The 12,852-nt window shown below is 45.6% G+C and overlaps 1 protein-coding gene across 1 annotated transcript in view; it reads right to left on the bottom strand.

Annotated features, from left to right (window-relative positions):
* UBE2Q2 (ubiquitin conjugating enzyme E2 Q2) overlaps positions 1–11,167 on the bottom strand; it is a 41,909-nt gene extending 30,742 nt beyond the window's left edge. The window contains exon 1 of the mRNA XM_084293701.1: positions 10,652–11,167. Coding sequence (XP_084149827.1) covers positions 10,652–10,837 — 186 coding nt within the window. The 5' untranslated portion in view covers positions 10,838–11,167. The remainder of the gene's footprint in view (positions 1–10,651) is intronic.
* Between the last annotated feature and the right edge of the window lie 1,685 nt (positions 11,168–12,852).

Genomic DNA, 12,852 nt, shown 5'->3' with positions numbered 1-12,852 from the left:
GAATCTCACCACTGAGATATTCTGTTCCATCTTCTCTCAGTTGGTCTGCTCACATTTTACTGATTTTGCTTCTCCTGGGTAGACAGATCTGTCATCTACGTACATGCCATCTAAGCTTTCTCATTCTTAACAACAGGTGCTGAGCAGTACGGATGTTCTACTTGCCATGTTTATACAATCTTTAACTTGCTTTATAGATCTACAGCAACACTGCTTTGATGTTAGTAAAAGGACTCGAGCTATTTCTAAATTTTAACAATACCATTTAAAGGGAGAAATTGTTAAATTAAAAAAAAAAAAAAAAAAAAAACACTAAAAACCCACAACCTTGTCCCCCCCCCCCCCCCCAAAAAAAAATCATCTTGCTCACCTTCCTAAGATTACAGCAACCTGCATATGTTTGCTATGAGGCAAGAGTAACCCAAGTCTCCTTGCACATAACAAAGCCCTTTAACCATGACAAATTGTCAGAAAACACATTTAAACACACATCTGCATGGTTACGGTTTAAAATGGCAAGTACACACTGACAGTTTTTCATTTTAATTTTCAAATAAACTTAGACTGTCTTATTTTTCCTCCTTTTTGTATCTCCTTAGTACACCGGCTGCACAAAATTTAGTGAATTGAATTTCTAATGGGATTCCATTTTCTAAGGTTTTGCAAAATCTCCATCGCTGACAGAAGCTAGTTCCACTGCTTTTACATCAGCTACAACTAAACAAAACTCATTTTCAGAACAACTCTTAAACACATTGGGGGGCATTAAAAATCAAATTTAATAGAGGATGGTTGTGGAGAGAACATCAATTTTACACGTCCCTACTGAATAAGGGGAAAACTTCCACCTTTTCTTTCTAGATGTTAGGACTGTATACTACACACTGTTACTTGCTGAATGCAGATAAACAGCAGGACATACTTTATACACTAGAGTTGAGTTAAACAGCGATCTTTAGCTGCTACTACACCACAGAAAGCAAGATTATATTAGTTTTAATTTCCCTACAATCTTCCTGAAGTCAAAGCCTAACCTGCTCAGTTCAGTACGAATACTTGTTAGAGGTCCCACATTTGGTAAGGAACCTAGTTCAATTGACTACAATACAGCCAGCTTTTAAACTTAGAAGATTATTGCAATTCTACCCTCAAGTTCAGTGACTGTCTTGGCACTGACAGCCTGCACAAGACAGTCCCAGATGAAGCTGCACGCTTTGGCAGCCCCTTAGATCCCTAGGGATTGCAAGAGATTCGTCAGCTCTCGACTTTGCAGGAGGCAGGTGAAGGGATCCCATCATCCTTTTCTGTGTATGCTCTGCTAACGCACTCATCACGACACAGCCCAATACCTTCAGGAGCACATTAAAGCAACACAACTAACATAGTCGTGGTTTTCCTCTCCCACACAGTCTCCAGGGAACGAGCAGCGTTTCCTCCTCTAGAACTGTTTATGTTATTAAACGCAGCCACATTAGAGATGGCAGGGTCAAAGGCAGGTGCCTCAGAGAACAGCAAGACCACAACAAACCGCACCTCCATAGGTGCCTGTAAACTTCACTCTGCAATCACAAATTGTTCCAAGCAAAAATAAATTACTTCTCTGTACAAACACGTCCTACTGATTGTAGGAGGCTACCACAGGAGGCTAACCATAAGGAAACGTTTCCACTAAGAGCACGCAGAATGGTTACGGACACGACTTCAGCCTGCACAGCACATGGCCTCCCGGGCAGGGCAGGCAGTGCAGTTCCCCTTGCTCTTGTCTCACCAGACTCCTACAGACCGGTGTGCAATGGTCTGCTGCTTTGCGCCTTGCACAGCCACGTTCTGTACAAGCACACGTCAACTACCACACATTTTTAAAATGAACTGAAAGCCTAGATAATGAAACACTTCTTGCAACACACAGATTCAATTGAAGTTGCCAATATTCATATGATAGCAACTACAGCACAGCTAAATAAGAAGAGGACCAGTATTTCAATCATAATTCATTTGTACAAGAATATTTCAAGAAGCAATAATCTTGTAACTTGCAGACTCATCTGCACAAGTTCTTTTGTTCAACTCCGGCCCTAGGAATTCTCCTGAAACTACTGCAGAATCCTTATCTTTTTACTTTGAAAACATAAAGGAGAAAGTGACATTCTGAGGAAAGGAAAAAGAAAAAAAAGACTCCCAGAAAAGACTTAACCAAATGCTACTTTCAAACAGGCACGTACAGGAGGCCAGTAATCTCCAAGTTTGTCAAGTAACCTAAGCCACACTTCCGTGATTTACATCCACGTTGCTATCCAGGTACACACATGCTCTCTTGCAGCTCAAACAAGCACCATTACCCTAAAAGAAGCCAGAACACACACAAGCCAAGTAGAGAAGGCACAAAACCTCGCTTTAAATGGTCATAAATATGAACGCAGATGTGACATCACGGTTCTTATTCTTCTTAGGGTTAAGTCTTCATAGTCAGTCAATTCTTCCAACTCTTTAGCCTATGAAAAATGCCCCACTTGTCAATTCTGATGCATGAAAGTGCACAATACATTTGGAAAAAGAGCTTTATCAGACTGCCTTATCAGTTGTCACAACATCATCCACTCCCCTTACCAAATAAACGCAGGGGGGGTGTATGTTGTCAAGTATACCCTAACTGCACAGAATTAAAATACCAGCTGTAAGCTTAAATACAAAAATGTGACTTTTCTGATAGAAACAAAGTTATTTATCTTCATCATGAAGCAACATTTTATTCTCCAGGTCACCATCATAATGCAATATGCCATCTAACAATCCATTAAAAGAAATTTGCAGAGAAGATGAATACTCAACATTTCTGTAATGAACCCCAAGTAAAATCCACCAAATGATAACATACCACGGCTCAAATACAGCTCTAAACGTTAACACTAAGCACAACTTGGCTAACAGCATTGCAAGCAACAGCTGTTCAAGAGCAGCGTGTAGCCTCTAAAAATTCAAGCTGTTGTTGAGAACCAATCCAGTTAAGTGAGCTATGTAACATTCATTCTCCAGTACAACTAACAGCAAGAAAAAGCTAATCTACACTGAAAATTAAGCACAGAATGCATCATCACTTAACATCAGGTAACTTGCTTATCAGGAAGAAGGTTTACAGAGCCAAGACTCGAATCCAATGTTTTTTTTGTTTTGTTTTGTTTTGTTTAAAAAAAAACACACCATCTCACAGCAGTCCCATCTCACTTTCTCTCACACACAAAAAAAAAAACCTTGACCACTGTGGGCTTGGACTCCCACCCTGACAGTCAGAGTATGGCTGGTTTAGAGCTCTCAGCCACCACAGGTTCTTTAAACCATGCATTATATAGGCATTCAAGCTGGCAATGGTTTATCTAGTAAGTAGCTAGAAATGTGCTAAAGATAAAGTTACTCTGCAAATCAGATTCTTCAATATTCTTCCTTTGTCATTAGCAGGTAGACTTTTGTAGAAAGTCGCTGAAGAATTCCAGTTTCTTGAAACATATCAACTTCTTATAACCATCAAGAGTTATTTATCACCTATTTCTTTAACTACACCTTTTCTGAATGTATTTCTAGAAATCATCAACGTAAGTCTCACAAACCTGGAGTAGCCAAGAATGGCTTCTTGTAAGGCTAGCAGCAGTTCTAACACACCACACTCTTCCCCCATCTAACTTCAGAAGAACAATTTCCCCAGGAGACGTGCTCTTGCCTTTAACACTTAAGACAGTTATCCTCAGTGTGAAAAGTCTGATGTCACTTCTGCTGTCACCCAAAAATACAGGCTTGCCCTCCCTCCTCTCCACTCTCTTTACCTTCAGAGAATCTAGGCCTTTCAAGTGCCCAAATAGCTTGCCCCAATCCTATTGGAGACATGGTGCACTTGCCCCTCTCACAACTTGACAACTTTCCTCTCCCTTCACAAACAGTCTTTCTGAATACACAGTGAAGAAGCTATCGGAAAATCTGCAACTCCAACACACTCTCTCTCAGATGGGTTAAGAAGTTAAGAGATCCGGGAAAAAGGAGAACATAGCCTAAACTAAATCTCAAGAAATCACACACCAACTTCTCTACGCTTACTTAAAACACCAGGGTGTCTTGTATGCATGAGATAAAGAAGAAACAAAACATGTAGTATCATGACTTCAGTACCACACTTAGAGATTACAGCTGGAAACAGGAAACCAGCACAATATATGCTAAATGCTCACTTCCAGCGAAGTGCAACTGAGAACTCTTCTGTTCCTGTTAGCTTCAACCGCACTACAGGCACATACAGGCAGGTTGACATAACATCTGAACATTAAATAGCATCTCCTTACTGTAATCAGTCATTTAGTTTTCCAGGTGTCTTCTGTGAGCTGGTGACAGGTCATTTTCACTTCTCCTACAGAGCTGACAGCTGAAGAACTACAGCGGATTGCTTATTAAATAATAAGCAATCATCTCTCTTCAAATGACGTATTCCCATTCATTATCTAAAATAAATCAGCTTCAGCAAGGAATTCAGGGTTTTATAACCTTTCAGAACCACAGAAAGGCAAACAACCTGACAGCACTGCACAGTAATCCACAGAGGCACAACTAAAACAGCAGTTCTTTCTGTTCATCAGCCTCTACCAATATTTGTTCCTATTCAGAAGTTTTAACTCTTATTGCCATTTTTAAAACAGCTCAAACACTATCCAGAGAACTGTCTCCATCTTCTATTTTCCTGAAATGAATTTGATTTTACAGGTAAACTCTAATTCCAGTTTGACTGTTCAAGTCCAGTTCTCTCAATTTAGGCATCACTGTCACAGACCAGACACCCGTGTAAACCCACGGGATTGACACCTGCTCAGGTTTTCCCATACAGGAGCAATCCCAAGTACCACTGAGGGCTCAGACAAGCGGCTCTGTTCCCTGGCATTCACTCATTCCTTTGCCCTCTGTTGTGCTGGTACAGCTGTCTGTGCAGCCACATGCTGAAGCAGACTGGGAAGCGATCCAGATTAACAATGACCCAGTAAAGAATTTTTATGTGCCAGCCAGGTTCTTAATCCAGTAAAATCAATTCTGGCCACCTCACAAGGCACACAGCCTTTGCTGTTATGGGATCAGCAGGATTACGGAGCGCACAGGACCCAATCACACTCTGTTCTTCCTATCAACCCTAATTTTTAATACACATTTGAGGGTACCAATGTGTCATCAATAACCAATATCCACAGGCATATGACAGACCAAAAACTAGAATGAACCTGCAGGTATAAGTCCAACAGAAAGAAGTTACTTTATAAGAGCACAAGCGATCACCTCCATTAATAACTTCTGATTTTACAGTGTCCCATTGCAGACAGACTGCCATAGTGAATTTGGAAGTGCAGCCTTATTTGGAGAACAGGACACACCTCATATACTACTCCCTTATTCCTATTTCAGTGACAGAAAGCTTTGACAGAAGAGTCAGAATTTTACCTCCCACTCCCAATTAAAAAAAAAAAGTGTATTCTTCCTTCCTATAGGATAAGAAAGGTAATGCCAACTCCCTATTTTGACAAATACTGTTGACAATACAAATCAAATGCAACCATCACAAAACATCAAATGACTGTTGTGAAGTCAATGAAGTCACCCCACTCGCAGTTTTAGTTTCTTTAAAGTTACTGAATATTAAGGAAAATCACCAGGCATCTTTCAATCTTGGACAAAAACCTCCTAGAACAGTTAAAGCAGCATGCTGAATAAAGAGAATATAGTTCTTTTATAAAACTCTTTCAACTATCAAAAGGCAGGGAGAGCTCCTGTGAGGACCACAAACGGTCCCAGTTCTGAAACAATTTATACAAGAAATTCCAGTAAGCAACCCATCTGTAGTAAGGGCAATTTCCTGTAGAATAAAGTCTTAACATATGCTAGTGTTTGTATCTGAAGCCCACCACTGGGGCTTATCTAGGATATTTCTAGGATATTTTAGGAGCACTTCACACATTAGAGAGGGAAGAGCACAACTGACCTAAGTGCTAGCTACAGCTTTTCACACATAGCACAAGTAAGCTGTGGCAAGAGACACTAAGATCCTATGTCTTCCAGAGATGAAGGATTTCTCCTTCTCACATCATTCCTTTTCCAATCATAGTCTTGGGACAGACAGCAGTTAGCATCCTCACTCTTCGCATTTTATTTAATTTTGTTTTGATAAATAAAACAAGACTGAACTTCTCAGCATCTATTGCCTAAGTGTTATCTTGGAGAATTTACTCAAGTGCCTTTTTTAAAACTGAAAGCATACCTAATGAGAGTCAGAAAAGCATGCATTATGAAGGTAGAGCTCTGTATGCTTTTGTTTAATCCTTGTATCCATAGACTGCAAGACAAATTTCTCAAGCTCACTACAGAACATGTGGTGATGTTAAAAAAAAATTCTGTGGCTTGAACAGGAAGCCTCATTCATTACGTGGTTAGTTCTGTGTACAAATAAATAGCCTTTATAAAAGTTTATCAGCTGTCTAGGCTATGAGTGTTTGATATTAAAATCCTATGCCTTTGAAGAACTATCCTATGCTCTAATATACTCACTTTCTGTATCTACCCAACTTGTCAGAAGTTTCAAAGGTAAGATGTTTTCATCCATTCTGGTTCAGAAGGGAGAACAGTCTCCTCCCATCAACTGCAATTATCTGTAGTCAGCACCTTTTTCAAGTCTTTCTTAGGATCTTCAACTGATTTAGCAGCAGGGCATTTTTCAGTGAAAGCAGAAGATACTTCTTTACAGCAGGGAAGCAAGAGCATACCGAAGTCAGGCATATCACGTGGATTGAATTGTAAATGTACAAGGGATATCATTACACATCAGAACCCAGCATCTGTTTGGGCAAAATCTGCACCTACATAGAGCTGGCACAAACCCTATCCTACCTTGCAAGTGGTACTTAAGGACACAGAATTCAATGGAAGTTTTGTGTATGAGTGGAGAGATCCTATCATCAAGCTTCTCTGCAGATGAAAAATATGCTTTAGGGAGGGGGAATGTACTCCTCCTCCACTTTTAGGAGTCCAAAGCGGTTTCCCCCCCTCCCCCCCCCAATAATAGGGGAATTGGAATACTGGTATATAAGTTTGATAAGGTACCAAAAAGAGTGCACTGATCTAAATAATCAAGAATACACTACTCTGAGTAAAGCCACTAATTTGACACTAATTCAAAAGACATGCACGACCAGGATAAATAAAAATGCTTTGTAAAGAACACTGGTTTATGGAACTCGATTAATTGGAACACTGCTGTTACACGAATGAAAAGGAAGCCTGAAAAAAAACAGAAATAAAACTCCAGAATGGAGACACTGCTGTTGGCATAACAGAACGGGAATGTGAAGGTACACAGCCTGAACAAGTTCAATAATTAGATAGTTCTGAGGCATAAGAAGCAATGTTTCTGACAGAGGTGACTCCACCCTACAGTGCCTCTTAAAATAATCAGATTAACCACTTAAATTCCAACATAGATCACTGCCAGAAGAAAGGAAGGACAGACCTTCACAAGGCTTGCCTGTCACTTCACGAAACAGAAAGCTATCAAGTGAAGTGTACCTCGCTTCAATGAGAAGCACTGCTCAGTACCACAGGTAGACTGTCCCTAGGATGCTGCAGCAAATGCTTAACTTTGACAGTTCTGCAAACTCAAATGCAGGCAATCAGAATATCATAGAAATTCCACGGCAGACTTCTAATCAAACCTTGGAATTTAGTCAAGGACACTGGTAGAGATCCATACAGTTCCTAAGCAGATATTCTCCCTCACCTCTCCAGGAGAATGTTTCCTCCTTCCTCTGCCTTCTCTCTCTCTAGATTGGAAAAAAGAAAGAGATCCATTGTGAGGATCAGAGCAACTCATAACATCTCTTTTCAGACTTAGCGCAGAAGCTACTGGAAGCTTCCTTCCCTACCAGACTTTTCTCCATCCAGTAACTTCAGCACCTGTACATACTGCTAGACAGCTTTCACTTTAGCTAGAATATTAAGGCGCCCAAATAAAACCAACAAGAATAAAAGCAATTATTCACCTTTGTGTTTTTTCTTCCCCTTAATAGCATTGAGTGACCAGATGTTTAAACTAATGTAAGCTTTTGTTGAGTAAGAGAAATATCCTTGAAGACTTTATCATTATTGTAGAGGTTGAACTGGTTACAAGCAGCACACAAACGAAGTTACATATTTTCACTACACACCCAGAGCATGAGGGCAACTGCTTCTGAGGCAGAGAGTGAGTCTCCTCGAATAAACCTTTACTGCTATCTTTATAGTCTTACCAGCTTATTTTAGTACCATCATTTGAAGCTCTAGTTCCCACAGTACCTTGATTCAGCTCTCCAGAAGCTCTGCACACCAAATGAAGCACAGTTAACAAGACTTACACCTTTCTCACTTACAGTACCTACAGAAAAAAAACAAACTGGAGGCAATTAGGAGTCAGAGCCAATAGACTCAATTTAGGGGGGGGGGAGGGGAGGGGAGGGGAGGGGAGGGAAGAAAGACAAACAGAACTTCTTTCACACTTTGAGCTTTAAGACTTGTGTCAAAAGACTAGGACAGAAGTCCAGAGGACAGCTTTCTCTTTTTGGCTCTCTCACAAGCTTCCCACTTGTATCAAGAGAACCATCCTCTGTATCTCAAGTTGCCCTCTCCCATTTATTTTTAGCAGAGGGGGAAAATAGCCACCTACCTCAAAGAGCCAAAAATTAATCAACACTGGAAAAAACCAAGCTGCTCACAGACAACTGTAAGGCACAAGTTTCAAGAATCTCGGATACAGCTTCTTTTCAAAGCAGCAGCCTTGGCTCTAAGGTTTCAAACTGCTATTTTCCTGTTCTTTTTGGAAGCATGCGTGCCACAATTCCAATGACACACAAAAGATCTCTTGACTTCTAGGGCAAGCAACTGCAGTGGCCAACTACAGAACCAGTTTCCTCAATGACACATAAAAATACCAACTGTGACCTAAGCCTGTTTCCTGGTTGCTCTGGCACATCTCAACCAAAGGCCTACAAGCAGGTGGGCATATCTCGATGCAGAATAAGTAAGAATTACCATCAGAAATACTTATGACAAAACAGAAGCAAAAATACACAACAGCACAAATCCAAGGCACAAAAACATTAGGCCTTACTGCTGGGCTTTCCTGTTAGCTGTCACTTGACAAGAAAACATAACCCATCGAAATCAACTGCCTGCTGAGGGTGTACAATCATCAGGTGTTTCATTTAATTCTTACAGAAGATATTTATGAAAGAGATCATGTTGGGGGGGCAGACAGCCAGAATTTTCAGTAATGAAACACTCCCTATTGTGTAACTTTCTTTAAATATTATTTATTCAATCTGTTGTCTGATATGTCGTACCTAAAAACAAGAACATCAAAGTAACTTGCTCATTTTACCATTAACAAAATCTTATGTCTTACAGCAGAGTCAGCTAACACGAACACAGCACTGACTTCTAGGTTTCACAGCTAGTTGTCATGAGAAGGTTCCCTTAACACGTCCGCTTCAATTTATCACCTTACAGCAAGTCAGGCTCTTACCAAGATTACGAGCTCTGCCTGCTTTGCATGCATGTTTTCATCTTTCAGTACTCAGGTATTTAGACTTACATGCATGGTTCCACCCCCACAGTCTGAAACTTTCATTATCTTACAGACAAAAGGAGCCTTGAGAGCTTATGCAACCCAAAGATACTAACTGTATTTTTACCCAGTCAGAACTTTTCAATAGTTTTAAGCTGAACAGAGCTGATGCATCTAAGTTCACCTGTACGTAGAGGTAGCCCAGTAAAAGCAAACCTCCAGCGCTTTCCTGTCCGTGAGTCACAGATACCACCCCATCCAAATCCTCTGGCAAATTTAGGCCCTAACCAGTAACTTTTAAAACCAGAGGATTTTACCACAGCAAACAACACTGACCATTTTATCCGCCACCCCCCCGACTCCTTGTAGGAAAGTTTGAGGAAAAAACAGAGCCACGGCCCAAGGCAAAGCACACACGGGGGTCCCTCAGCCTGGGGGCTGCCGCCCGGCCCCCTCACGAGTTTCACCGTCACGGGAAGGCGGCTGCCGGGCAGGGGAGCGAGGGCGCCCTGAGCGTGCCAACAGCCGCGGAGAATTAAACTTCTGAAGGGCCTGAGCCCCGAGGGACGGGAAGGGAAAGCAGGGGAAGGAAGGGAAGCGAAGCCCGGCCCCCAGACGCCTTTCCCCGCCCGGCCCGGGGCGGAGCGGGCCCGGGGCCGCAGGCCGCGGCGGTGTGGCGCACTCAGCAAAGCGCCGGCCCCCGCCTGCCCGCCGGGCTCGCCCCGCCGGGGCCCGGAGCTGGGCTGCCCCGCCGCCGGCCGGGCTCCTGCCCCCTCCGTGAGGCGGCCCGGGGCGGCCCGGCGGGGCAGGGAGCGGGGCCCGGGGCGCTGCCAACTTTTATGCGCGCCGCGGCGGGGCCGGGAGCGGGGGGGGGAGCGCGGAGCCCCCCGGGGAAGCGGCCCCGGGCGGGCGGAGGCCCCCGGCCGGCCCCGGCTGCTGAGTCACCCCCCGCGCCCCCTGCCCGCGCCCCGCACACAATGGCGAGGGCGGCCCCTGCCCTGCCCTGCCCGGCCCCGGCCCCGGCCCCTTCCCGGCCCGCACCGTGATGTTGCAGTGGATGGTGAGCGGCGGCGGCGGCTGCGGGCCGGAGCCCGGCGGCGGCGGCAGGAGCACGAACTGGCAGTGGAGCTCGTCCAGCTTCCAGGAGACGATGCGGAAGCGCTCGTGGTCCTTGTCGAAGATGGACTCGAGGAACTTCAGCTCGGCCTTGAGCCCTGACACCGACATCCTGGCCTCATCTCCGGCTGCGGCTCCGGGCCCGGGCCTGCGCCGCCTCGCCTCGCCCCCGCGGCTGCTCTGCCCGGGCCGGCCCCGGCCCCGGCCCTGCCCCTGCCCCCGGCCCTGGCCCTGCCCGCGGGGCGGAAGATGGCGGCGGGCGGGGGGGGGCCGGGGCAGCCCCGGCCGGCGCGGAGACGGCGAGCGCGGCGGCGGCTGCCTCGGGACCGGCCTGCGGCGCCCGCCCGCTCGCTTCAAAGGGCAGCGGCGCAGCCCGCTCCGCTCCGCTTCCTTCCTTCCCTTCCTTCCTTCCCTCCCCGCCGGGCTGGGCCAGCCCCGCGCCAGCCGCCCCGCCCCGGCCCGGCCCGGCCCTGCCTCCTCCCGCTGCCCGGGGAGCGCGGCGGGGCCGGGCCGGGCCCTGCTCCTCCCCCGGGGCCGCCCCCGCCCCGCGGCGCTCACCTGGGCCGCCCCGCGCCCCTCGGCCCCGCACGGAGCCGCTCGGGTGCAGCCCCAGCAGCTCGCTACAAGTGCGAGCCTCGCTCCCCAGTGCCTCGGGAACAGCGCGCTCGGTTTACCCGAAGACAAGCGCAGCGAAGCCTGAGAGTAGAGCCAAGTGGATACTCACTGCGTGCAGGGATGAAGCGATGCTGCCCCTCTTTCTCGGGGACACCCCGTCTCCTCGCCTTTATTTGTCACTTTCCGTCTTTGCACTGTCCACAGACGGTTGTGTGTCTGGGGACAAGGAGCAAGGCTCGAACAGCACCAAGGGGCTACGCACTACAGGGAGCACTGCTGCAGAGTCCCTCTTGTTTCCCAACCAGTTTTAATTAACGTGGTACCACGTGCACACACACACAAAGCTGGAAAACGGAATGGCTTCCTTTTTTTTTTTTTTTTTTTTTTTTTGTTTAAAACATTGATATTTCATATAAATCTTTAATTCCAGAGGAACTGGCAGCACTTCACAAACCACAAGCTGAATCTTTTCAAGTGGTGAGAACTCTAATCTTGATCCAGAAAAACAGTCATGCACATGCCCAACTCCACATGGCAGCATATGGAAGTCTTATTGATTTGTGGGCTTGAAATCTGTCCTTCCAGCAAAGAGAGCCGCAAAGAACATACTTTGCTGCAAAACCAGCCAGGAAGGATTGACACTAGCTAAAAACTCTGAATGAAAGATACCAGAAAGTCCAAAGAGTTGAAAGACCTGTTTTTTGTTTTGTTTTTCCGAGTATCATTTGAAAGGTGCCTATTGTAAAGTGTGTGCAACTCAGCCTTCCTAGAAGGGCTGAACTGTCTTGTTAGCTCAGACTCTTTAGTCTGCAAAGCAAGGACAGAGAGCAGATATGACAGCTGTCTGCCAACGCGTCATCGGGCAAAGTGAAGACCTTAAAGAGATAAGGGAAGACGTAAGCAAAGGGCACAGACTCCATAAACAAACAGCAGAAAATTACAAGTCTACCTATTAAAAAAGGAAGGCCTGGAAGAGCCTTTCTATAGGAACACTGGAAGCAAAACCAAACAAACCAGACTTTGTTAGGCATTACATGATGTGATACGTGAAACAGCAGAGAAGTGTATTTGGCGACTCAGCCCTGTTTCGCTCAGACGATAGGATTTTGGCCTAGAACGCCTCACTGCAGCAGGGAGGCTTAGTGAGTTCAAACCGCACCTTTCGTCATGCCCTCCCCAGAATTGCCTCTGGCCATCCCTACCTCTGGGCATCCATTCTCCTCGTCCTCCTTCAGCATTCCCACCTGCCTCTCTCCTGTGCTGCCCTTCCTCTGCCTGCACCCCCCACCTGTTTGGGCAGTGGCGAGGTGCGGGTGTGCTGGTGGGCAGGGAGGCTGCCATGGCTGTGCTATCTGCCTGGCTGGCGGAAGGCACGACAACCTCTCTCAGGCACCCAAAGATCCAAACATCATGGTGTATCCTGGCCATCTGGCAGGCCAAACAAACTGCTTAATCGGCCAAGTGCGTCCTGCAAGCCATATGCTGTTTAAGTCTGGAGGAGAACATTCCCA

This window comes from Netta rufina, assembly GCF_964035555.1.
Source record: "Netta rufina genome assembly, chromosome: 11".
NCBI classification, from domain to species: Eukaryota; Metazoa; Chordata; class Aves; order Anseriformes; family Anatidae; genus Netta; species Netta rufina.
The sequence above is the reverse complement of the archived record's forward strand: the minus strand, read 5'-3'. Positions and strand labels throughout refer to the sequence as shown.